This window comes from Ochotona princeps, chromosome 21 (assembly GCF_030435755.1).
Source record: "Ochotona princeps isolate mOchPri1 chromosome 21, mOchPri1.hap1, whole genome shotgun sequence".
In the NCBI taxonomy this organism is placed as follows: Eukaryota; Metazoa; Chordata; class Mammalia; order Lagomorpha; family Ochotonidae; genus Ochotona; species Ochotona princeps.
Window position 1 is genome coordinate 30,326,069 of NC_080852.1, and position 26,874 is coordinate 30,352,942.

At 47.6% G+C, this 26,874-nt stretch overlaps 1 protein-coding gene and 1 long non-coding RNA gene across 3 annotated transcripts; both read left to right on the forward strand.

Moving 5' to 3' along the window:
• Positions 1–5,345: 5,345 nt before the first annotated feature.
• Positions 5,346–26,874, forward strand: SEC22C (SEC22 homolog C, vesicle trafficking protein). 2 transcript variants are annotated; one of them, XM_004581390.3, is made up of 7 exons: positions 5,346–5,452; positions 12,970–13,178; positions 16,417–16,580; positions 20,056–20,235; positions 23,365–23,483; positions 24,784–24,849; positions 26,653–26,874. In XM_004581390.3, the coding sequence occupies exons 2-7, from the start codon at positions 12,997–12,999 to the stop codon at positions 26,851–26,853; spliced, it is 912 nt and encodes a 303-aa protein (XP_004581447.2). In that variant the 5' UTR covers positions 5,346–5,452; positions 12,970–12,996; the 3' UTR covers positions 26,854–26,874. The 2 variants fall into 2 exon arrangements, with proteins under 2 accessions (XP_004581447.2, XP_058534456.1); XM_058678473.1 differs by lacking the exon at positions 20,056–20,235.
• On the forward strand, positions 13,191–14,236 carry LOC131482823 (uncharacterized). The gene is made up of 2 exons (XR_009247323.1): positions 13,191–13,786; positions 14,185–14,236. It is a non-coding gene; the product is annotated as an uncharacterized LOC131482823 (long non-coding RNA).

The following is a 26,874-nucleotide window of genomic DNA, read 5'->3' on the forward strand; positions in this document are numbered from 1 at the left end:
CCGAGCTGAGAGGAACGTCTGTTGTGATTGGATACGCCAGAGCTACAGAACGACGCTGACGTCCTCTTCCGGGCCCCGCCCCCTAGGGCGGGGGGCGTGTGCTATGCGCTTGCGCCTCCTGGAACGTGAAGCCGGTGCCTGGGTTGCGGCTGTACCCGGAGCCACACTGGGATGGTGACTGGAACCCATTGATGTGACTTCAGATCTACCACGCGTTCGCCCTCACTGTGGGCTCACCAGGCGTGAATCCTGGCCAAACCCTGCGTGGGCATGGGGAATGCTAAAGTAAAGTTTGAGGGAGAGACCCATGTGTACGCCTCCATGTCCTTTGGGTAGTCATAATGCTGACCAGGTTTGCAGTCCTGAAAAGCTCCAGTATTTTCTCCGTTTTACACACGAAAAAAACGGGTTAAGTAACTTGCCCTAGAGTCTCACAGCTGCTGTCAGCCTCACTAGTCACAAGCAGTTAGACTTCCCCACCCTCGTTCCTGACCTCTCCCCACACTGCCTACACACCACACTGCCAAGGGGATTCAATGACACGGCACAAGGTGGAAGCTGGGTCTACCCTCCTTGTGGCCTACCCTCTGAAGAGCGGGCAGTCTTCTAGCCCATTAGTGGGGAACTTGTGACAAGACCGGGCTTCCCTACAGCATGGAGTGAACAGCAACTAGTTGATGTGGGGAGAGAGATCCTGCGATCCTGCATTCCTCAGAACCACAGCTTTCATTTCCTGGAGGGCTGGTTGTTTCTCTGGCTTGTCTGCTTGGCTTTCTAACACCATCCCCAAATGTAGCTGTGTTGGGGGGAATCCCTTCTGAGACTGCTCTTCCTTCAGCAAGGGAGGCACCTGGAGGTCACAGAGAGGGTATCTGGGGAGACAGCTGACTTAGCAAACAAGGACTGCCAGACGTGGCTAAAGGAAGTAGATCCAGTGCTGATCTGTGTGGTTGTGACATTGGGTCCAGAAGTACTCACAGCCCAGGAGCAAGTTCAGAGAACACAGAAGTTGGCTTTCTCTCTCTCTTTATTTCTCAGGAGTGGAGGGCTGCCATGCGGATGTGATGGATGTTGACAACGCAAGGGGTGCAAGCCTTTCGGGAAGAAGGTGATGAGATTACTGGACCCTGGACTCTCAGTTGATGAAGTGAAGACGGGAGGGAGCTGATAAATGCCACTAGGAGAACACCTGGAAGTTTCCACAAGCCAGAGACGAGGGGGTGGAGTTTAGAGAAATCAGAAGGACATGTCACACACCAGGTTCTGCTTTTCCAGTTCCAGAGGTCAAGCTCCTCTGTGATGAGGCAGAGGTCCAGGGTCCAGGAGTGAAGAGAAAGCTTGCAGGAGTGGATTCTGAGCCTGGATCCAGAGTGGCCAATGGTTGGAGATAAAGGCTAGGACTTCCTGTGCCATATCTCATCCCTGTCTCACCGTGTTGGCCAGTTCATCGCAGCGCTTGAGGTGTCCCAAGAGCACTTATGTTGCAGCTTCTGAGAGTCCAGGAATTCACATCTGAAAGCTCCAGGATTTTATAGGTACCAATTTTCTGTAGTCTGTACCAGAGACTTACTTTTATCAGCCTAGGGTGGGAAGAACAGTTCCAAAGGGAGTGTGTGTTGACAGTGAATCCTCTTCCAGGAAATCCTAGTACATACACTGCAAGATTCAATTCTCAGTCTGCTTGAGTAGCCTGAAATCTCCTGCTCTTTCTCCTTGCTTGTTCCTGCTATGACACAATCTAGTTCTCATTTGTCATACAGGCCAATCCCAACTTATTATAGGAGGGAACTATACAAAGTCCTTGGGCCCAGTGTGATAGCCTAGTGGCTAAAGTCCTCGTCTTGCATGCACTGGCATCCCATATGGGCACCGGCTCTTGTCCTGGTTGCTCTGCTTCTCATCCAGCTCCCTGCCTGTGGCCTGAGAAAGCAGTAGAGGACGGCCCAAGGCCTTGGGACTTTGCACCCGTGTGGGAGACTGAGGAGGTTCCTGGCTCCTGGCTTCAGATTGGCTTGGCTCCAGATGTACTTGGGAAGTGAATCAGTGGATAGAGGGTGTTTCTCTCCGTATATCTGCCTTTCTAATAAAAGTAAAGAAATCTTAAAAAGAAAAAAAAAAGGTCCTGAATACCAGGAGGCAATGGTAGCTTGGAGACCATCTTGAACTCTGTCACAGCTTGCTTTTGTTTTCAGTTGGATTTTTGCTTTTGGTTAAGTAATATCTGCTTCTATTTCCACTGATGTGATGATGACTTTGTAAAGGCTATATCCTGTCTGGACCTCCATATTGGACTATAGTCTGTACATCCAACTATCATGTTCACATCTGCATTCATCAGGGTTCTTCAGAGTAATAGAATAGGAAATCTATCTACTGATCTATGGGTGTATTTGCGGGGGATTTACTAGGGGAGTTGACTCACATGATTATAGCAGCTCAGAAGTCCCAAGAGGGGTCATCTGCAAGCTGGAGAACCATGGAAGACAGTACTGTGGCTCTGACCAGTCCACTCTGACTTGGATGAGGTCTCAGAGCTGAGGGAGCTGAGGGCTGGAGATCTTGGGGAGTTGCTGGTACGAGTCCAAAGACGAGAACCTGGACTTTTTTTTTTTATCATAAAATTCCATAGGCTAGGCCCGCGCTGTGGCCTAGCAGCTAAAGTCCTCGCCTTAAACGCGCCTGGGATCCAATATGGGCGCCGTTTCTAGTCCCGGCAGCCCCTCTTCCATCCAGCTCCCTGCTTACGGCCTGGGAAAGCAGTCGAGGACGGCCCAAGGCTTTGGGACCCTGCACCTGTGTGGGAGACCTGGAAGAGGTTCCTGGTTCCAGGCTTTGGATTGGCGCAGCACCAGCCGTTGCGGTCACTTGTGGAGTGAATCATCAGATGGAAGATCTTCTTCTCTATATCTCCTCTTCTGTGTATATCTGACTTTGTAATAAAAATAAATAAATCTTAAAAAAATTCCATAGGCTGTGGGATTTCCCTTACCCTCCTCCCCATATTCCCTCCCCGCACTGATTTCCCCCATATTATTACAATAGTACAGTCCTTCATAAGCAGTCATAAGTCTGTCATTCTGCTGTTTAAGTGTATCCTGTCATTGCAGATACGGACAATGATGACAGTCCATTGCCGGAACCTGGGGTTCTGACTGTAACAGCAGGGCAGTGGTGTCCTGGGTGTAGAAGGCAGAGAATTCACATTTTAGTTCCATATGGGCCCTCAGCTGACTGGGCAGTGCTGCCCACGTCAGGGGAGGGCCAAGCTGCACACTCGGTCCCCTGATTCAGACAGCCGACTCTCTCAGGAAGATCCTCACAGACCGATCCAGACAGAGTGCTTTACCATCTCCTGGGCTAGCCCTTAGCCCACCTAGCAATAGCCATCATGGTAGCCTAACCAGAAGTCTGAGGTGCCTAAAATTCAAAACTTGTCTAAGATGAAGCTAGTAGCCAATCTTCCCTCTCAGAGAGCAGATCCTCTTCTAGGAAATCCTTGAATTCCTCCATCACCATCCCTTCATCCAAGGCCAGACTGTCACATGTCCTTGATGAGACTTCATTGCTAGCTCCCATTGCTTTTGCTCCTGCAGTTCCCTGCAGTCTACCCACACAGTCCTCTTCCTTTGCCAGGAGCCCAGTCCTACTCCAGTTCCACCCTCTCGTGACCGGATGAACCATGGCTCCTCAGCAAGGCCCACCACAGCTTCTTGGAGTCTTCCCTCTTTTGTTAATTTTATCAGTGAGCACGATCTTGACAACACGCACATTGTGTCAGCTTTTTCATTGTCCTGATCTTCCACCATGGCCCTATCAGATCTGCTCCCAGCTGTTCTCTTTAGTGGCTGTCACGCAATCCCTTTGGTTTCTAATGTCTGGGTTCCTTTGCTTTTTTTGTGGTAAAATACACAGAATATAAATTTTATCATTTTACTCCTCTTTAAAAAAAGATTTATTTGTTTTTTAAAGCTTTCTTCTTTTTTTTTTTAAATTGGAAAATCAGATATACCAAGAGGAGGAGAGATAGAGAGGAAGATCCTCTGTCCGATGATTCACTTCCCAAGCTGGAGCTGAGCCAATCCAAAGCCAGGAGCCTGGAGCCTCTTCTGGGTCTCCCACAAAAGTGCAGGGTCCCAAGGCTTTGGGCCATCCTCGACTGCTTTCCCAGGCCACAAGCAGGGAGCTGGATGGGAAGCGGGGCTGCCAGGATAGAACCGGCGCCCATATGGGATCCCGGTGCGTTCAAGGCGAGGACTTTAGCCACTAGGCTACTGTACCAGACCCAAAGATGTAACTATTTTTATTGGAAAATCAGATTTACAGAAAGAAGGACAGAGAGAAAGATCTTCCACGTTTGTTTATTCCCCAAGTGGCCTCAGTGGCTGGAGCTGAGCTGATCCGAAGCCAGGAGCTGGAAGGGAAGCAGAGCAGCCAAGACACAAACCCGCGCCCATAAGGGATCCCGGCACAGGCAAGGCGAGGACTTTAGCCATTAGGTTAACACGCCGGGCTGAGTTTTCTTTCTTTTCTTTTCCTTTCTTTTTTTAAGTATTCAGGTCAGAGCACATTGATCTTGTTGGGTAACCAACATTGCCATACATTTTATCCCTCAGTGGAGTCTCTCCTGCCTCCCACACTGGATTCGTCGCACAAGATGATCTCTCCCTCTAAAACACACTTCTTTGCCCCTGCTTAGCTGCCTCCTGGTCACTGTCGCATCCTCAGGGAAGTCTCCTGGGACCATACAAGTCCTGACCAAAAGCCCTGCTCCGCTCTGAGAAGCATTTTGCGTCTACCCGTGTTTGACGTGTACCTGCACGCTGCCCTCATACGAGTAGTTCCTCTAGAAGAATTCTTGCCGCGCCCAGGACCCTGCCCACCCAACAGGTGCACTCCCAACAGGAAACGTTGCAATGAATTACCCAAACTCCCTCCAGCCAGCCCTCGGCCTGGGGCGTTTCCCCTCAGGGCCGGACTTTGGCACCTCATCCAGGTTGGCAGGAGGCCCCGCTCCTCGGGTCACCACGCCTCCAGGTGTGCGTGCTGCTGCTCGCTGCCCCGGCAGGAACCGACTTTCTCGAACCTCGGGAGGTGAGGATTACTGAGGCGGACTTCACATTCCAGTCGGGGAGAGCCTGGAGGCGGGAGGACCCCGGGGAGGCGCGCACCTCGGTCACGCCCCTCCATCGTGGGGTCGCCCCTTTAAGAACTGCTTCATTTGCGGCCGCTCCGGGACCGGGCTGTGCAGGCCGGCTGCGATTGGTCGGTTTGGGTGCGCCTGTCGCCTAGCAGCCGCGAATGCGGTGGGGCGGGGCGAGGCTCGCGCATGCGCAGCGCCGCCCCCGTCGCGCCCCCCCGCTGTCGTGAGCTGACGCCGCCCGGTGGGGCTGAGGTGGCAGAGGTGGTGGCGGGTGGCGGGCGCCGACTCCCCCGAGGCCGCCGTCCGGGCGAGGTGAGGGGCTGGCGGGCGGAGGAGGCGGGTGCCGCGGGCCGTTAGCTAGAGCAGACGGGACCGGGTGTGGCGCAGGGCGGGCCTAGAGGTGGAGGCGGCCCGCCCCGCCCTCCTCGTCCCGGCCTAGACCCACCACCCGGTTCTGGCTGGCTTCCAGGAGTCGTCTGTCCAACCTTCCCCCCGCCGTCCCTCCCGGCGGCTCCCTGAGACTCCCCCCGGGGCGGCCCGAGGCAAGGACCCCTCCTCGGCGGACAGCTGGGACAGTGGGAGGAGACGGGGAGTGTCCGAGATGAGAGGGGACCGTTGTTGGCGGAGTGTCTGCTAGCCAAGCTCGCAGAAGAGTCCGCTGTTTGTGAGACCAGGCTTACCGAGTGCCTGTTTGTGAGACCAGGCTTACCGAGTGCTGTGTTATGTGGGACCAACTTTTCCAACAGCAGGTGTGATCTTAACCAACAAGTCCCTGGTTAGTTTTAGTGTTAGTGTTCTAGAAATTTGTTTTAGGGGCAGATGTGTGGCCCCATATTGTTCCCAATATGTTCCGTATCTGCCTGGGACTTTGGATTCCAGCATCTTGTTGATGCAGAACCTGGGAGGGGACGGGTAGGGGGAGAGGGGCGGCAGTGATGGCTCCCCCCCAAGTGGGTTCCTGCCACTCAAGTGGAAGACCTGGATTGAGTTCCCAGTTTCCGCCAGGGATTTGATGGGGACATTTGGCGAGTGAACCAACCGACAGGACTGCTCTGTTTTAGCTCTGCAAAAGAACCATTTTGCAGCAGTAAAGTAGTCGTCAGCCTGAAGGTTGGTTTTAGAGAAGTAGGATGTGGTGGAAAGACCGTGGGCTTTTTGACTTATTTCAAATGAGGAAGTTTGGGCTTGAATCTAGCTAACATCTGTTGAGCCTTTCCCACCTGCCCAGGGCAGAATAGGGCCTATGTCAGGGGTGTGAACATTCAGTATAAACATGAGCGCTGCAAAAGGTCCTAGCTTAGTGGTGGCATGCATTGTCCTTTCTTCGTATCCCTGGGGGTTGGTTTCAGGACCGCTGTGATAACCAGAGTCCACAATACTGAAGTCTTTCATGGGAAATGCAAAATACATTCACCCATGGACTTTGAATCAGCTAGCTCTAGATTAGTTATGATACAGCTAGCTCAATGCGCCTGCTACATCAGTTGATATATGGTATTGCTAGGGGATAATGACAAGGAGAAAGTATACCATCTGTTCCGTATCAATGCAATCTTTGCTTTTTTTTTTTTTTTTTGAATATTTTTGATTGAATCCTCAGTTGTAGAACCCCAGGATATGTGGGGCTGACTGCTGTTAGTTCAGGTCCACACTTTTCTCGGCTCCTAACAAATGACAGAGTTAAACTTCACCTCCCTCACTAGGAGCCTGAGAATCTCCAGATCAGCTGCTGAGTCCCCAAGCCCTGGGGTGGAAGGCAAGTGCAGTAAGGGTGGTGTGACTGCTACACGCATTGGAGGAGGGAGGAGGGTGCCTTACAGGGAACACTTGGGATTGAATGAAACTTGTTCTGCTCGTTTGAATTCTTCCTTTGCCAAGCCTGGTCCTCTCTGTCTCTCTTACCTCCTCTGCTGAAGAGCTGGGCTGGCTTTAGCGTGAAAGAGGGAGAAAATCCTGTGAACAAGGGTGACCTCTAGCGTGGACAGTCTTTGGTGGTAGAATAGGGTCAAGCTATGAGCAGGCAGTGTGTAGGAACAGATGAGAGAAGGATTTATAAAATGGGAAGGCAGATTGAAAAACGTTAAAAACAAGGATCTTGTGTATTTGATTACTATGTGAGGTTGGGCTTAGCTCCATCTCAGTAACACTTTGTGGGAAAATGTCCAATGTAGGAATCAGAATTATCGCACAGAATCTGCAAAACCATGTTTGTTGTTTCACTGTGCAAATATAAAGTATTTCTTAGGTCATTCATTTACCTGCTTAGCAGATTTTTTTTTGAAGGGCTTTTCTAGGATGTGCTAGTAGGTGTGTGGTACCAGGCCCCAGTTCCATTGCCTGTAAGACAGGAAAGCTGTACAGTGTGCTCACGGGGAGCAGTCTGAAGTGCTTTTATGCTTGGGGATTAGTATGATTTTCTTCTGTAGATTGTGGCGTGATTTTCCAGACTCACACCACAGCTCTCCTGTTTCAAATGGAAAATTAATTATGCGTGAACATAATATATGCTATATTTTAATGAGCCTGAGATTGTAATTTTTTCCAGTTTGGAAATGTCAGGTAGCTACCGAGCTGTTCAGTATAAAACATGCCCTTTAGCATTTGTGTATAAATCATTGCAACTGCAGCTAATTAGCAGATAAGATTATTGTTCTGATAGAGATGTTTTAAAATGCCATTTAGTCATAAAAAAAGAACTAAGAGCGTAATAACTGAAACCTGAGGACCTTGAGCTAATTCTCTTTTTTTTAACTCAACTTGTGTTTTAAAATCATGAAAGGCACAGGAGGTTGCAAAAGATAGCACGGAGTGGTCCTGGGTACTTGTCACTTGCTTTCCCCTGGCTGGTAGATCTTTGATAGCTGGTCCGATGTCAAATTCAAGACATGGACATTGTTATTAAGTGTGCATGCAGGACTTGTGCTGGTTCAGCACTATCCAGATACAGATTTATTCCATCAGCACAAAAATGTCCCTTTACTATGCTTCGTGGCCATACTTGCATCCCCGTGCGATGAGGATACTGTGACTTGGTTGATCATTCGCTGTTTGTGGAACAATCTGGCCGTTTCCTGTTTTGAGCTCTCCCCTGTGGGTTTGTTCCTCGGTGCCCACAGTGTCCAGGACTGGGCCGAGCAAGACGCCAGGACCTGAGGACATAATCCAGGTCTCTTATGTGGGTGGTAGGAGCCTGGTTACTTGAGTCACCAGGCTCTGCCAGAGCTCTCAGGTGCTCCTGTGTGGGACTCCAGGCATCCCAACAGGCATCTGCACCCCTAGTCCAGACACTCAGTCCATTAACTCTTCTTAATATGTGTGGTAGAATTTTCCAGTGACACTGTAATAGACCTGGAGAGTTCCTTTTCAGGAGTTCTTAAATTATGATCAAATTCTTTTAATAGTAAATTTAATGACAGGGTTGTTTAAATTGCCTGTTTTATATTTTGTGAATGGTAGTTTGTACTTTCTGAGAAATTCGTCCACTTAATCTAAACGATCAGTTATATATGTAGATTCTTGTGAAATTCTCTTTCTCCCGTATTTTTCCTTTAAAATTGGTGTTACTTGAAAGTTAGCATCAGAGAGAGATCTTCCATCCACTGGTTCACTCCCCAAATGACCACAACAGCCACAGCTGGGTCCCTCTGAATCTAGGAACCAAGAGCGTCTTCCTGGTCCTTCACGTAGGTGCAGGGTCCCAAGGCTTTTGACCGTTATCCTCTGCTTTCCCAGGCCACAGGCAGGAAGCTGGATGGGAAGTGGGGCAGCCAGAAAGCTAATCAGCGCCCATATGTTATCTCTGTATCACAGGTGGAGGATTAGTCTTGCATTGCCACTGTGCCAACCCTCCCTGTTTTGTTTTTGATTTTAAGTATTTGAGAGATGGAATGACACACAGAGAAAGGGAGAGAAGGGGATTGACTTTTTCATCTGCCGACTCACTCCCCAAATGCCTGCAACAACCAGGCTTAGGCCGGGCTGAAGCCAGGAGCTTGGGGCTCATTTTGGATCTGCAGCTGCTTTTGCCACGACATGCTGCCCTGCAGGGTGTGTGTTGGCGTGCAGCTGGGTCAGAAGCAGGGACTCCACACTGGGAGATGGGCATCCTAAACAACCACTTAACTGCTGTCCGGAATTTCTTTATTTCAAGGGAAATGTAGAAACTTGACCTTCTTTCACATCTTTCTGTCCTCCCCCATTAATGGGTATGAGTATTTACTGCCATTGGGAGAACCACATCATGCACATTAAAATGATTGCTTCCATCATCAGATGTAAGCTAGGAAACTCAGGAGAAGAGCCATCTATTTTCTGTTGTCATCTTTTCACTTTTCCTGTTGTTTTCTTCCCTCTTGGTGTTCCCAGGTTCTTTAAGAGCAAGTGTGCTGGTGACGTGGCTGTTCCGTGTTCTCCACGTGGGCCTCGTCCCCTTGCGCCTGAGGATTTTTGCGGACTGCGGAGTTCTGGGTTGGCAGTTCTTTCAGCACTGACTGTAACTTCCTTTTGGTTTTTGTGGTTTTTATGAGAATTACTCTGTCATTTGAATTGCTTCCCTCCGCATGAATTTTAGGTATTGTTTTGCTCTTACTAGCTTCAAGATTTTTTTCCTCTAAGTTTTTCTGAGTTTGGCTATTCTGTATGCTGGCGTGGCTTTCTTTGGGTTTATCCTTCTGGGGATTTGTTGAGTCTCTTGAATCTATAGGCTTCTGCCTCCCACCGAATTTGAGAATTATTTAAACCTTATGTCTTTGAATACTTTTCCAGCCACACTCCCTTTCTGTCCCACAGGGCTCCAAGGATATGAATGTCAGCTCGCTGAGGTCCTGTATGACATTTTTAAATGTGGTTCCACCCTTAGAAGTGTTCTGGCTGTTCTGTCCTTCTTCTTTCCCTTCCATTTCACTGTTCAGTTTATTGTTGTTTTAAAGAGAGTGACACAGAGAGAAATTGATCTTCCATCTGCAAGGTTCACTGTATACAGCCTCCAACAGCTAGATCTGGGCCAGTCTGAATCCAAAGGCGGGAACTCCATCCTGATCTCCTGCACACGCTGGCATCGCTGTCTTCCTTGGTGCGTTAGCAGGAAGAAGCTGGATTGGAAACAGAGCAGCTGGGACTCGACCTACCACTCTGATATGGAATACCAGAATCACAAATAGCTGCTTAATTTGCTCCATCACAATACTGACCCCTTGGGTTGTTTTTAATTCTAAATGTTTAAAAAGGATTGATTGATTTAACTTCTTTGAGAAGCAGAGAGATGGACAAAGATCCCCATCCACTAGTTCCTTACCTAAATATCTGAGACTGCTGGAATTAGGACCGGCCAAAACCGGGAATTCAGCTCCAGTCTCCTGCTGCTGCCTGGGATGTGCGTTAGTGGGAATCCAGAATCAAGAGCTGAGCCAGAGAGACAGATCCAGGCCTGCAGTGCCCCAGGCCACGACTGTCCTGGACGGTCACACACCTGCGTGCCGCACAGACACTGCTGACAGTGATCACACAGCATTGCCTTCCTCTAAGCATCTGCATGTATTTTTAAACATTTCATAAAAAATGCTTGTAAATTTCATCAGTTTGCAGCACTGGTAACTTAATAGAACCAAAAAGCAGTACAAGTTGTGCTTCTCTTCCATGCGAATGTTTGCAGGAAAGCAGGTTTGATTATTGGGAATAAACAGGATAGAGAGCCAGGAGCGGTGGAATTGGTTGGCACACTGATCATCTCTTGGGAATGTCACCACTGTCCTTATCAGTTCCTGCGCAGTGCCTGGTGTGAGTGTGACGCCTGCGCTCTGCAGGGCCTGGGTGGGGCTGACTGCTGGAGTTCACGCCAGCCTCGTTCCCTCTGTCTTTATGTGTCATGGCCTGCAGCTCTCAGGGGAGTTACCACTTAGCCCTCAGCTCTAGTCTCAACTTGGTCTTATGATCCTTCCCTATCTATATAAGGGCCCTGTAACTTTTTTATATATATAAGAAATGTTTTTAACTAGATCAGACATTCCCCAGAGAATAAAGGGTGAGTGTGAGTAACCTGGTGCTCAAGGTGGGTGTGGAGCCCAGGGTGCCTTTGGGCCACTGGCCTGGCCCTGCCAGCGCTGCCCATGTATGTGGATGCAGTTTCCCAGAGCCTTCCAGGGTTTCTCATTTCCCCCACACAAGTGGAAAGTGTGGAAAGGGGGACAGATGGCCTGTGCATTCCTGCAGTTCCTGAATGTGAGAAGTGAGAATCATTGTTTTTCCATAACAGATGTGATCTTTGTTCTTACACTTGAATAGTAGAAACGTTAAACCAGTAAGGGGACAAAGAAATGTTGTTTAGGGTAAGAGGCCATTGTTGTGGCACAGTACACTAAGCCTTCTTCTGCAAGGCTGACATCCTGTATGGGTGCTGGTTCAAGTCCCAGCTACCGCACTTCTAACTCGGCTCCCTGCAAATGTCCTTGGGAAAGCAGGGGAGGATGGCCCAGGTCCTTGAACCCTGGCACCCACATGGGAGACCCAGAAGCAGCCCTTAGCTTTGGTCTGGCCCAGCCCTGGCCATTGCTGTCATTTGGAAAGTGAGCTAATAGATGGAAGATGTCTCTCTGTCCTCCTTTGTGTAATTTTGCCTTTCAAATAATTTTTTATAAGTCTTAAAAAGAGAGGGAAAGTACTGCTACCAAGGCAAGTTTGGGTAGAGGGTGGTTCTGAGTCAGTCCTTGCCTTGGATTTGGATGAGGGGACATCAGCAAGTGACTGTGCAGGCAAAGTGTAGTGTGTGTGTAGGCCCAGAGGCCTGTGTCCTGAGGGTTTTTCTGCACAACAGATGTAGAGCTGCAAGGTGGAGCCAGTTTGCATTACTGGCATTCTTTGGAAGACACGCCTCTGGTGTTCCTTTGAGCATCCTGTCAAGCAGGGCACCTGACAGCCAGATGTGTGACTGCTTAGAAAGACCCACAAAGGCTGTAATGGCCACCACACTTGTCCCATCCCAAGTTGAGGGCTGCCACACATGGCGGTGAGGGCTGCTTGTACAGGCACGTGCCGCCGTGTATAGGCACGTGGAACTGAAGGGAGCCTGCAGCCCAGCCAGGCTCCACAAGCAGCAGGCCTGGTTCCACCCTGAGGGGCACTTTTTTCTAATTTGCAAAAGGCACCAGGAGGGCTTGGGTCTGTTTCCTTTTGTTTCCTAATGGTGCTCACATGTCATGGCCAAATATTTAGTGTCTTCCTGTACTATAATCTGCTAAATGACTTCCTCCAGCCATCTGTGGGACGCAGTCATCCTCTTGAGGCATGGCTGTGTGTCAGGCATTTGCAGACATCGAGGAGGATGCACTCAGTGGTGTTTTTTTGCCTTCTGTCTCCCTTGGTGCCAGGATTAAATCACAGGCTCAGGTCCCCCGCTCCTCCCTGCAGATGAGGAAGTGGCAGCTGTCCTGCCTGGCACCTACCCTCCCTGGGACCTGGATGGATGAGCCACTGCCCCCAGTTCTTGTAGCTTCAGGGAGAGGAGTTTCCTGCCATCTCGGGACAGTGGGTCACGCAACCTGCTCTGCCTGCTAACGCTCCCGAGCCCATCTGCTCCTGCATCGTTTCTCCCTCATCCCAGTTGGCTTAGTTCGTCCTGGGAAGGGAAAGAATCATTGGCGGGAAGAGAAAGGAGGGTTGCAAGTGAAGAAGAGAGAAGACCATGAAGGGAGGAGGGGTAGGTGGGGGAGCGGGAGCAGCAGTGCAGTTGAGGGTGGGGAGAGAGCGGGGTGAGGGTAAGAGAAGCTAGGGCAGAGTGGGGTGCCTGTGGCGCCATCCCCTGGCCCTCAATAACAAGGCAATCATCCTTTCCTCAGGTGTCCTCATGCCTCCTCCCGCGGACCATGTCCATGATCTTTTTTGCCACCGTGGTACGAGTGAGGGATGGACTGCCCCTCTCAGCCTCTACTGACTTCTACCACACTCAGGATTTTGTGGAGTGCAGGAAACGGCTCAAGACGTTAACCCTGCGACTGGCCCAGTGTCCAGGCCGAGGCTCTGCAGAAAGCTGTGACTTCAGGATACAGTAAGCCAACACGCTCACCTTTGCAGAGTGTCAGCTACACTGGGGTTCATTTAAACGCAGCAGAACCCCTGATGCTGTGGGGATGTCACCTCACAATCGAAGTGTATGTGACAAGTACCCCTAGTGTCAGGAGGTAATCTGGGGTTGTGTGTATCCAGTGGGTTTCCCCAGAGCCTCCAGCACGAATGTTCTAGCCGCTGATCTTTCTTGGTGGGGTACTCTGAGCTCTGGAAAACCTGGGGTCAGCCGTGTTTCATGCCATTTGTTTCCCTTGTAGTTAGATGTGGGGCAGAAAGAAAGATGAGGCGGGAGAAGATGTCGGATGAAGATGCTGGGAATGGATAAGGAGGGGAGCAAGAAAGCCAAGGAGATAAGACTTCTCTTATAGCTCTTGGCTGCTGTTTTTAATTTTTAATTTTTATTAACATTTCTGAATGGTTTTAATTTGCTTTTTAATTTTTTTCTCACTTTTAGTTTTTATAATTGGTAATTTGCATTCTGTGGCAAGAGCAGGGACATGAAACATGAGTAAGTCTGTCATAAGGAACTTTGTCTACTGTGAAATACAGATGAGAGCCCAATACGATGGGGAAAAGGTTCCCATGGTGGTAGGATTTAATGATTACATTAATCCCAGTAGTAACAGCTCATGCATTCGAGTGCTTTCTGTGTGTCAACGCTGGTTTTGTGCTTTCCATGTGGAAGAGGTAGGCATTAGCTTTAAATGTGTTTCATAGAGGCGGCCGTTGGGGTGAAAGGAGCAGCTGAGTTATAGGTTAGTGACTGGCAGGGCCAGGTTTGCATGCAGGCTGTGTGCCACCCAGGTCTTCTCATGCACAGCCTCATCTCTTCCTCTAGAGCTTAGAGGAAGAAGGCAGCTGTTCTGTGAAGGGTCAGAAGCAAGACGGGTTTTGAAATGTCAGAACAGCTTGTGACAGATCACGCAGCTGTGCTTTCTGCTAGCTGGGCTCTCGCTCACTAAGTCCCCTTTGTTCTTCTGGAGCAGCACATTTGCACTTGGAATTCTTCCAGGGGAATCCAGTCTCAGGATCACAAAAGGAAGCGTCCAGGCCTGACACCGGCTAGTTAGTATGCCGGGTGAGAAGGAAGAAGGGTCGTGTCCCACAGTTTGTGCCCGCTGGCAGGCACCTGTGCCTGTGCTGTGCACCTGTCCACCTGTGCAGCCCTTTCTCTCGTGCCCCTTCCTCACCATGCTGTGATGAACTAACCCATGTTGTAGCTCAAACAGGGAGCATTTTCTCTATTAAAAGCTCTTTTTTTCACACCAAAAAAAGAAGCCTACAGTTTCAAAATGAAATCTTGGGTCATGTAGTAGTCTTGGGAAAAAGGAATATAAACTGCTTCACTTACTTATATTTGGGAGGAGTTGCTCACTGTTGTTTTCGCAGAGGAAACTGAAGTTTTCTCTACTTCCAGGTGAACTATACCATAGCTCTTCTTATTGGGAAAATTGTTTTATTTCCTAGGCCTGTCACGACAAATTACCTCTGATGGACTTCAGACAACAGAAATCTGTTCTGCCACAGTTATGAAGCCCAAAAACCCTAACACTGGGTACCAGTAGAGCAGGTCACCCCCTGCAAGCTGTGAGGAAAAATCCTCTCCATCCCTCCCTGCTTCCTTCTGGTGGCTGCTGGTAGACACTTCAGTGCAGTCTTGGCCCCTGTGATCACATGACTTTCTTCCCTGTGTCCAAATTTCCCTCTTCTTGTATTAGGCGAAGGTCCACACAGGCGATGCAGGTCTTCATTCTGTCTTGGTTACACTGTGAAGACCCTAGTTCTCAATAAGATGACATTCATAGGTGCTGGAAGCATACGTTGGACCGCAGCCAGGATCCTCTGTCATAAAGAAGCACCTCCATGCCAGAGAGGGGTAGCGCCTTCTGACAGATTCTTCCCACGAGGAGGGGACTCCTTCTCTCTTTAAATTGCAAAAGTTTGTATAAAGAGAATTGCAGCTGCAACAAGATGGTAAAACAGTACCCTGCCCAAAACACCTAGAAATGTAGCAAGCATTAAAAAATATATATATTTTTAGTAAATGGTTGTGCTTGGGAGAAACAAACCTCAAGGTGTTGGATGAAGGAGGGGTAGAATACCAAGGTAGCAGGTGAGTGAGCTGCTCTGAGGCTCCTGGGTAGTTGAGGTGGTGAACTTGGAGCTTGAGGTTCCCCCAGTAGAGTGGAGTGTCAGCAAGACCCCACATAAAGGAGATTCTTGTCAAGCTACAGCCCTAGGGAGACGAGTCATTGACAGTCTGCTCATCCATACACCAGAACTCATTTCTCCTTGACTCTGGATAGGAAGGAAAAATACAATAAAACCTCTCCTGGGAACCCGAGACTCTGCTTCCATGCCTGCTGCGAGGTTGGCCTTGGAGCTTATGCTCCCTGAGGTCTAGGAATTCCCAGACCTCAGTCATGGTCCCAGACTGATGCTGCTTCTAGAGTAGCTGGCCACAGCACATGGAGAGTCCCCCTGGAAGAGGTGTGCCCCAGCCGGGCTGCCAGGAATTCCCACTGAGAGAAAGAGGCCCCACAGCCATGAACACTTAGCAAAACAGGAAGAAACTCAAGTGGGAATTAGTAGATACCACAGCCTGGGGAACTAGAGCCCCCTTCACCTCCAAACTTGAAATAACAGTATGGCAATCTGGAAGGAAATAGAAAACAATGAAGAACCTTGCATTTAGCTGATAGAGAACAGAATAACCTAAATAGCAACCAAGTGAAGACAACAGAGGAACAGAAAATTACAAGCCATTCTTAGTTTGCATGGATGCAACAGTCCTAAATTGAACATCAACAAAATAAATCCAGTAGTAGTAAGTATATGGATTTGTAGCAGCTTAGAACCAGCAAAGTTTATTTCAGGATACCAGGATGGTTTAACATTAGAAAATCTATTGATGTCAATTAAAGAGGAAAACCACTTTCTTGAGTAGATGCAGAGAAATCTGGGGCTGATTCCCTTGTGCGTGAAGAGGAGGGATCACACGCTTTCAGTGGCTAAAGCTGCTAGACCTTTGAAGGGACGTGTGAGAAAGAGTCTCAGATGTAGGGCTAGCTGAAGAGGTACCACACATGCAATAAGCAGCCACAGGACTGTGTCAGGCCACACAGGTACAGTCATGAGGAGGCCGGGCTGTGTCTGGGTGTGGGACGGGAGGACATGGGTCTGTTTGCTAGTCATACAGATGCCCCCCTTTGTTTCAGTTTTTCAGCTTCCGGGGATGTGGCCTGCATGGCTATCTGCTCGCGCCAGTGTCCTACAGCCATGGCCTTCTGCTTCCTGGAGACACTGTGGTGGGAATTCACAGCATCCTATGACAACACCTGCATTGGCCTAGCCTCCAGGCCCTATGCCTTCCTCGAGTTTGGTTTGTAACTCTCTTTTATATTTACTGTTCTCTCTATGCCACTGTATGTGTAGAACTTGTAGTGTAGGTTTAGCTTTGACCATGAAGGAAAACATGGAACCTTCAAGGATGTGTCACTGAACAGCCTTGGGCCTTGAGATGCCACAGCAGCGGAGCAGCCTGGAAAGCTTTGTGACTTGACTGGCTTTTCATCTCTCCAGAGCCTGGGGCCAGGTGGAGGATGGGTAAAACCTATACAGATGGAATACCCGGGGTCATTGCATATGACTGATGGGGCCAGCTGGTTGGTCTTGTAAATCTAATGGAACACAGCCACGCTTCTCCCTATCTGTGTTGCCAGTGGCTACCTTCTCCCTGGACAGCAGAACTGAGTCATTGGATGGACACCAGATAGCTCAGAAAGGCATGGTACTTACTGTCCAGCTCTTTGAGAACCATTAGCCAACTCATGCTTTAGAGTAGTGCTGATCAAACGGGTGCTTTCCTCACAAAGTAACTACAGAAAGTGAGGACCAATGCTTAGTAACTTGGCATTCCTGAGATATTTTTATTGTATTTTATCAGACTATCAACCTGCAGCAGTTTGGAAATAAGAGGAAACTGGGCCTTCCCTCAGAGGTCTGATTCGCTCTCCCCTGGGAGAGGGTACTGTGCTTCTTTCCTGGGCTCAGCTGGGAAGGCTTTGTAGAGGCCTGGGGCCTTGGGCCACAGCCTGATAATCATGGTGTGTGACTGTTTTTTGTCATATGTGGTCCTTTTGAACTCTGAGGAGGGCAGGAGGAGAGATGGGCATTGTGTTCTGTGGTCCCCATGTAGACTGCTGCTGTCTGTAAGCTTCTTTTTTTTTTTTTTTTAAAGATTTATTCTTATTGGAAAGCTGGATATACAGAGAGGAGGAGAGACAGAGAGGAAGATCTTCTGTCCGATGATTCACGCCCCAAGTGAGCTGCAACGGGCCGATGCGCGCCGATCCGATGCCAGGAACCAGGAACCTCTTCCAGGTCTCCCACACGGGTGCAGGGTCCCAAAGCATTGGGCCGTCCTCAACTGCTTTCCCAGGCCACAAGCAGGGAGCTGGATGGGAAGTGGAGCTGCCAGGATTAGAACTGGCGCCCATATGGGATCCCAGGCGCGTTCAAGGCGAGGACTTTAGCTGCTAGGCCACGCTGCCGGGCCCTGTCTGTAAGCTTCTTACGGGACTGGTGGTCAGATACATGACCAACAGCTGGACAGGTTGCTGTTGCCTTCTGGCCAGTACTGCCTTGCCCTCCCCTACCTTCCATGGTCTGCTGACTGACCCATCAGGAATGGGCGGCACTCTTTTTTCAGTGTCAACCAAGGGTGCTAGGGCACTCCTTGGTAGGCAGACCCTGATCTAGTGGTCCTGTGATCACAAGAGATGAGGCTTAGGTTAAGGGGCTGCTCTCAGCCCTGCTTCTTCCCATGAACAGGGCCTGCTGTCCCAAGCAGACACAGCCACACCATCCCCAGCTGGCAGCTGCCCAGGAAGCATGTTTCTCCCCTCCTGTCTGCACGTGCCTTCCTTCTAAAGCAAGGTGCTCAGCCTGCCCACAGCCCTGCCCCAGGGTCGTGTTTGCTCTTTATGGAGAACTAGAACGAGTCAGGGACGCCGACTCCTGTGTGTTGTGACTTGATGTATGTATGAAGCTTCGAAAACTGAAGATTTAGCAATGAGTCCACATTAAAATAAAACAGTTAAAGCCATTCAAAATCATAATCCTAGCTTATACAATGTATTTGTAGTGATTTATAATTTTTTTTTCAAATAAGCCTTTTTTTATATATGAGATAATCAGGTCAGGAATAACTATCCTAATATTCCAAGCTTAGAGGTATTCTTTAAAAAATGTTTATTTTTATTTTTTTTAAATTTTTATTGGAAAGTCAAATATACAGAGAGGAGGAGAGACAGAAAGATCTTCGTCCGATGATTCACTCCCCAAGTTAGTGCAACGGCCAGTGCTGTGCCAATTCAAAGCCAGGAGCCAGGAACTTCTTCCAGGTCTCCCACGCGGGTACAGGGTCCCAAAGCATTGGGCCGTCCTCAAGTGCTTTCCCAGGCCACAAGCAGGGAGCTGGTTGGGAAGTGGAGCTGCCAGGATTAAAACCAGTGACCATATGTGTCCCGGCACGTTCAAGGCGAGGACTTCAGCTGCTAGGCCACGGTGCCAGGCCCTAAAAAATGTTTTTAAACTTTACTTGAAAGGCAGTCTGCTGGTTCAGTTCCCAAATGCCCTCAGGAGCCGGGGCTGGGCTAGGGCAAAGCCAGAAACCTGGAACTCTTGGTTCTCCGTGCGGCTGGCAGAAACCGAGATGCTCATGCCCTCTCTGGTTGCCTTCCCAGTGCACAGGAGCAGGAATCTGGAGTTGGGAATGGAGCCAGGACACCAGCCTGTGCCTTCCATGTGATATCTTAACCTCGGTGCTCACACCCAGCCTGCTTTAGAAGTAGTCTGGGAATTGTTTGGAAAGGTCTGCCAGAGTGGATAGGTCAAGATTCAAGCCCCCTAGGGCCCGGCGGCGTGGCCTAGCGGCTAAAGTCCTCGCCTTGAAAGCCCCGGGATCCCATATGGGCGCTGGTTCTAATCCTGGCAGCTCCACTTCCCATCCAGCTCCCTGCTTGTGGCCTGGGAAAGCAGTTGAGGACGGCCCAATGCATTGGGACCCTGCACCCGTGTGGGAGACCTGGAAGAGGTTCCTGGTTCCTGGCATCGGATCGGCGCGCACCGGCCCGTTGCAGCTCACTTGGGGAGTGAATCATCGGACGGAAGATCTTCCTCTCTGTCTCTCCTCTCTGTATATCTGACTGTAATAAAATGAATAAATCTTTAAAAAAAAAAAAAGATTCAAGCCCCTTCCATGGCTGACTCTTCATCACGGAGGGTCAATGGTGCATGTTTGCCTTCTCCGCAGTCACATTTTATTCTGTTTTGAAGAGGTTAATCAGATAGTTGTTGATATGTAGCAATCATTTAACCTTTATGTTGAACTTGAAACTGTTCAGAAATTGGCTCACTTCTGATCCTGCTTAGAAATGTTAAGTTCAGGACCCGGTGTCGTAACCTAGCGGCTAAAGCCTTGCACGCACCAGGATCCCATATGGTCATCGATTCTAACCCCAGCAGCCCCGCTTCCCATCCAGCTCCCTGCCTGTGGCCTGGGAAAGCACTTGAGGACAGCCCAAAGCCTTGGGTCCCTGCACCCACGTGGGAGACCTGGAAAAGGTTCCGGGCTCCTGGCTTCAGATTGGTGCAGCTCCAGCCATTGTGGCTGCTTGGGGAGTGAATGGATGGAAGATCTTCCTCTCTATTTCTTCTTTTCTATGTATATTAGACTTTACAATAAAAATAAATAAATCTTTTTTTAAAAAAGAAATGTGAAGTTCATTTTGCTCATAATGTCTTACTGTGTCCGTTCCAGTGAAAACACTTAGCTTGTGTCACTCCCTTTGCAGACAATGTCATTCAGAAAATGAAGTGGCACTTTAACTGCATCTCCTCCTCCCAGATAAAAAGCAGCATGGAGAAAATTCAGGAAGAGCTTGAGGTCCAGCCCCCCGTGGTTCTCACTCTGGAGGACATGGATGTGGCAAACGGGGTGATGAATGGTCACGTGCCGATGCACTCGCAGCCTGGTAAGTGGCCTGCTGCTCTCTGATGTTGAGGAAAGCCAACTGGTATGATGTGTTTCAGTTACTGTCAGATGGACATTGTTTGTTATTAGAAAAATGTCTTGTATCTTAGTGTAGGAGTGAGAGGCATGTCGAAAAAACATTTACAGATCCTGTTTCCAAATGGCTATTTAATTAATTTGATTGTTATAATGGTTGGTTTCAGGGAAAGCTATTCTTTTTTATTTTTTGAACATTTATTTAGTTTATTTGAAAGGCAGAATTGGAGAAATAATCTTCCATATACTGTTTACTCAATGGTTGAGGCTGGGCCAGTCCAAAGACAGGAATCAGGAGTTTCATCTGGGTCCCATGTATGTGTGGTGGCCAAAGCTGTTTCCTAGGCACATGAACAGGGAGCTCAGTGGGAAGTGAATCAGCTGGGACTTGAGCTGCGGCTTAACTCTCTACAGCACCAGCACTGGCTCCAAGGGGGAAGGCTGCTATTGAAGGAAGTTTAGGAATTGAAAAGTACTCAGGGGCCTATGCAATAGCTCAATTGACTAATCCTCTGTCTGCAAGTGCTGGCATCCTAAATGGGCTCCAGTTCGTGTCCTGGCTGCTCCACTTCCCGTCTAGCTCCCTGCTATGGCCTGAGACAGCAGAGAATGGGCCAAAGCCTGGGCCCTGCACCCCTGTGGAAGACCCAGAAGAGCTCTTGGTTCCTGGCTCCTGGCTTTGAATTGGCTCAGCTCTGGTCATTGTGGCCATTTGGGGAGTGAACCAGGAGATTGAAGAGCTGTCTGTCTCTTCTTTCTCTCTGTAACTGACTTCCCAATTAAAAAAAAATGTTTTTTAAAGTGACTTGGCAGGTTGTTTTCTTACAAGGTTATAGTCTATAAATTAAAATGGTAAAAGGAGATTCATTCTCTTGTTCAGAATCACTTACCAAACATTGCAGATTTGTACTGTAGATTGTACATTACATGTATGTTATATACACAGGCATTTGATTTGGACATTTTGGGTGCAATGGTTAAGATAGTGCTTGGGACATGTGCATCCACATCTGAGGTCCTGGGTTCAAATCCCACCTCCCTGCTAATGTGCCCCTTGGGAGGCAGCAGTGGATGTCTTGTGATTGAGTTCCTGCCAGCCACGTGGGAGACCCAGATCGATTTTCAGGCTGCTGGCTTCAGCCTGACCCAGCCCCAAATATTGTAGGCAGTTGGGGGCGTGAACCCATGGCTGAAAGATCTCTGTCTCTGCCTTTCAAATAAATAAAGAAATATTTTAGGAATATGTGATTAAAATGAGTCTTGATCTCCTCTTGTCAGTTGCAAATCTCCACTGAGAAGCCTCCCCTTCCTCACCCTCCCCGTCCTCACCCCTCACTACCCTACCTCGCTTTATGGGAATGAGGCCTATGGGAAGGCCAGGCTGAGGGCGTGTCATGCCCCTTCGTCTGGGACCTGGCAGCTTCCCCTGTCCCTGTGGATCTCAGCATCCCCATCTGAGGTCCCAGGTGTTGGTGAACGTGATCACAGGGCCTGGCCTTCTGTGGCTTTGCCTAGCATTAACAGCATTAGTCACTCAGTGCTTAGCACATAACAGTGCATGCTTTTTTGCATATAATTAAACTGATTTAATTAAAGTGGATATTTATTTACATCCTAGGAATGTAAATAAGTTTAAGAGCTAGTTTAAGAGCTAAATCTTCTGAATGATAGAACAGTCTACATAATAACAGTCTAACTATCTTGATTCTAACTGTTGTTATGTTTGACTCATTACTTGAATCTTAACAGTGCTGCATTAAAGGTGATCATGTTTTTGGTCTAACTTTGGATTTGGATTTTATCCATTTCAACCCATGAGTTCCTAGATGGGCTATGCAGGCAGTTAATAAGTTGTTCTGATTTGAGTGTGAGTAAACTTAAGTTTTGAAGAAGGTAAACCCATTACTTGTCTCTTGCTGCACATAATACAGGGTTAACTAACTTTATAATGTCTGTTTTTTTTTTTTAATGCTTAGACAAGAGGAATGAGTCCACAAAGTGTCAACCTGCCTGTCTTTCTAGGACAGTTCACTGGCAGTTGACTCATTCTGTTGTCCTGAGGTTAGAATCTTTCCAGGTAGCACGTTCTGTTCTCACAGGGACTTTGACTTGCTTAGTGGGAACTGACATACTAACAGTAGGCTGAAGTTGGGTTGTGGCTAGGGGTGTATGTATGTGAGTGAAATGGAAGGACAGGAAGGATTTTTTTTTTTGAAGAGCCCTGTAAGAAGATGAGTAGGGACCATTTTGTTGTGAAGAACAGAATCAGTTTCAGCAGTTTTATAAAGTAAGAATGAGTGTTGTTTTCATAATTCTGTTAACCACTTAAAGTCTAAATTATTAATATCCCAGCCCTTCCCAATTACTTTAGAATAAAAAAAAATGCACTTGCTATGATTTACTCCAGATGCACAAAATAGCACTGAGTATCGTCCTCGTCATGTTGAAGTGAGGATTAATTTACAACAGAAATACTTTCAGAATTTGACAGCAAGTTTGGAAATGAAGCCATGGGCCTCTCTAGTAGACAGGGAATTGAGGGTTTTCAGCTGACGCCCACTGACATTTTTGATGGAGATGATTCTTTATTGCAGGGGCTTATCCTGTATGTATAGGACATTTAGAAGCTTCCCTGGCCTCTACCCACTGGATGCCAACGGCACCTGTCTATGGTTGTGACAGCCAAAAATGTCTCTACAGTCTTGACCAGATATCCACTGCGGGGTAAATCACCCCAAGTTGGGAATTACTTTATTTATTTATTTTTATTATTTTATTGTTTCATTTTATGACACAGTTTCATAGACTCTGGGACTCCCCCAACACCAGGGAACTACTTTAAACAGAAAGGATTATTGAGTCCTTGCCAGAGAGCGGAGCTTTCTGGGTGTAACTCAAGTCCCAGGTCCATCCTGTCCTTCATTTCTTGTCTTTCTTTCCTCTGACTTCTGCTACATTTAGAATTAGTGCTCTTGTAATTCCGAAGTCTAACATCATGATCCTTTTGCTAGTAGAGCTCATTTTAGTGTCTCTGCTTAGCTTTCTTCATGCAGACGTCATTTTCACTAGATGCTGTTTTCTTTCCCTGGAGAAGCTCCCAATGTCCGAATGGAGCCGGTGACTGCCCTGGGCATCCTCTCGCTTGTCCTCAACATCCTGTGTGCTGCTCTGAACCTCATTCGTGGAGTTCACCTTGCAGAACATTCCCTGCAGGTAAGCTGCTCAAGAACAAAATTTCGTAGTTTCAGTTGAAGAACACCAGATCAAAGAAACTATCAGGAATACATTTTATTGATAAGATTTTTTTGCTTTCAGGTTTAAATAATTTTCAAGTTCATATAAAATTTTTTATTTTAAATTTTATTCTTTTACTGAGTTAAATGTGTAATGAAAGTGGATTTTTTTTGGAGGGTGGGTGGGGATCTGTTGTCCTAAGATCCTGCTAGAATATTGTGAAGAGATGTACTATAAGGACATCAGACTACTCCTTGGCCCTGGAGTCCACAGGGCCTAAAGCCAGATTATTGACTCAGAGAAGAAACTTGATTCTTTTTTTTTTTTTTAAATCTATTTTATTGTATTGTTGTTAACAATCTTTACATAGTTAATTATGGTTAAAGAACAAAAAAAAAAAAGAAAGGTTCAGGGGGTATAGGGAAGTGGGTAATACTATTATGTCCATATTAAAGAAACTTGATTCTTGAACTCAAAGGTCAAGGCTCTTTTCCTTAGGGAAAAGATTGTCCTGTAGTCTGACTTGTATGCTGTGGATGCACACGTTCTCTGTGACTTGGTGAAAGAATTATATATATTTAAAAGAATGATATGCATAAGAATTTCCATTGTTGGGTTGCATATCTCAAAGCTACTTTCTGGGATGATAACTTTTTAAAAAGAGTTTTTTCATTGTTGTACAGATATTATCGTTAGAGATGGAGCCATGCTCAATGCACCATGATCACACTCAGGCATGTGGTGGCTGAAGGCTGAAGCTCAGCTGATATTGAACCGCCACAGAACTGATACAAATGACCTTCTTGGAGAATGGCAGAGGGCTTGTGTGACCAGAGTGATAACCATGTGTTACCATAACTTGTCCTTAATGTGAGCTGTGGTTTGCCCTCAAGTTGGTTATCATTACTCAGAACCAGATACTTAACCAACTGTTTGCGCAACTAGAATAGGTACTTGGCCAACACAAGAAGGTTAAGACATAGTCTCTGCCTCAGGGGCCTTTGTGGTGCAAAGTAAGATATGCTGGCAGCACTAGGAGGTGGCAAGGTCATGGTATTGGTTGATGAGTAGGGTTTTGAGAGGTGAAAGGGCTTGGGGCTCCAAAGATTCATGGGGACAGGAGGGTGCATGTTGTGTCCAGGCACTGAAAACAATTGTGTGGCAACTGTGACTTTGTGCATAAACAGGGACTTGTAATTCATTCAACCAGGGATTTTGTACTGTAATGTTTGTTTTCTTCTAAATATTCCTTCCCTTGTGTTCCTCATATTTATTTTAGGTTGCCCATGAGGAAATTGCAAACATCCTGGCTTTTCTTGTTCCTTTTGTGGCCTGCATTTGTCAGGTGGGTGAACCGCTGATGTGAAGTCCATGACATGCTTTTCTTCTCAGAACCATCAGCAAGTTTCTGGATCCCGTTTTTTTGTTCCATCAAGATTTCAGTTCAAATCATGGCCCCGATCAAGCCCATTGTGAAAGGACGTTAGGCCTCTCCTGCTTTTTACAGAGGAAAAACTTTGGGCTCAAGAAGGGAAAGTCATTTGTTTAAGACCACAGGGCCATTAACTGCAGCAGAAAGAAGCCCAGAGTTTGAATTTGACTCCCCAGAAGGGAGGGATGAGAATGCAGTAGGATTGGCTTGGTCAGGCTAGCATGAGGCCAGGTGTAGCCCTGTACTTATGGTTGGGATAGTTGAAGTGCTGAAATGTCCTTCTACAGAAAGAACGTCTGTGTGTTTGTGGTTGTTTAAATGCAGAACTAAATGAAAAATTCTATTTTTATAATTAGTGATAATATTACCTTCCAACTCCACTCTATCCTTTAGGAGATAAGGCAAAATTAAGAACATGAACTAGAGAAAGTTAATAATTGTTTCTTTCCAGATAAGCTGGGTAGACTAGAAAGGGGCCTTGCATCTTTGATAGGCAGTTGATTTTCGTGCTCAACTGACTAGTTTTCCTTCAATGCACTCCACATGGGCCAAGATCTCCACACTTTCTTTGCATGCTTAACCTGTTATTTGGTTTTAGTTAAAATTTCTATTCTCAGAGCATTTTCCCCCATTCTTGCCTATATGCAAGAAGTTTGTAGAAAATGGAATATAAAATATAACTTTATTTTTGTGCAAAACTTGAAATCCCTTTGTAGTTTTTTTTCTGTAATATGTATTTTCCTTGAAATTTTTGAAGAGCATTTGCGTATCTTAAGAATGTTTCAATTTTGAGAACTACATGATTGTGCAAAGACAGATTTTTGATACAAGATTGAAAACACACTTATTCTTTAAAAAAGGGAATTTCCAAAACCTTGGGCTGAGTAGTTTCCTGAAGCAGGCATCCCATGGCTTCGGGAATATCCGAGCTCCCCCACCATTCCTCAGCTGCTTTCTTCTTGCATATCTCTTCAGTGGGACACTGTCTCCCTTCCACTTGAGCGGTTGTTGGATTACTCCCTGTTCTAGGAATAGGCTCTCTCTCTCTCTCTCTTTTTTAATATTTATTACTTATTTTTATTGGAAAGGCAGATTTACAGAGAAAGATCTTCCATCTGCTGGTTCACTCACCATATGGCCACAGTGGCTGGAACTGAGCCTATCCAATCTGAAGCCAGGAGCTGGGAGCTTCTTCCAGGTCTCCCACATGAGTGCAGGATCCCAAGGCCACAGCAGAGAGCTGGATGGGAAATGGAACAGCTGGGACATGAATGGGCTTTTTACAGATTTATTTGTTTTTATTGGAAAGGAAGATTTACAGAGAGAATGAGATACAGAAAGATCTTTCATCCACTGGTTCACTTCCCAAGTGGCCACAATGGCCTGAGCTGAGCCAATTCAAAGCCAGGAGCCAGGAGCTTCTTCTGGGTCTCCCATGCGGGTGCAGGGTTCCAAGGTATTGAGCCACCCTCTGCTGCTTTCCCAGGCCACAAGTAGGGAGCTGGATGGGAAGTGGAGCTGCCAGGACATGAACTGGAGCCCATATGGGATCCCAGTTGTACAAGGTGAGGATTCAGCCCCTGAACCATCATGCTGAGACCAAAAATGGGCTTTTTTTTTTTAAAGACTGATTTATATTTATTAGAAAGATATGCAGAGTGAAGGAGAGAAAGAATGTTGTCTCTGACTAGACGTCCTCTTGCGGTCTCATTTCAGTGTTACCTGTACTTGTTCTACAGTCCAGCCAGGACCATGAAGGTCGTGCTGATACTGCTCTTCATTTGCCTGGGCAACGTGTACCTGCATGGGCTGCGGAACCTCTGGCAGATCCTTTTCCACATAGGAGTGGCTTTTCTGTCTTCCTATCAGATACTGAGCAGGCAGCTCCAGGAGAAGCAGTTGGACTGTGGAGTGTGACAACCACACCAGGCAAGGAGC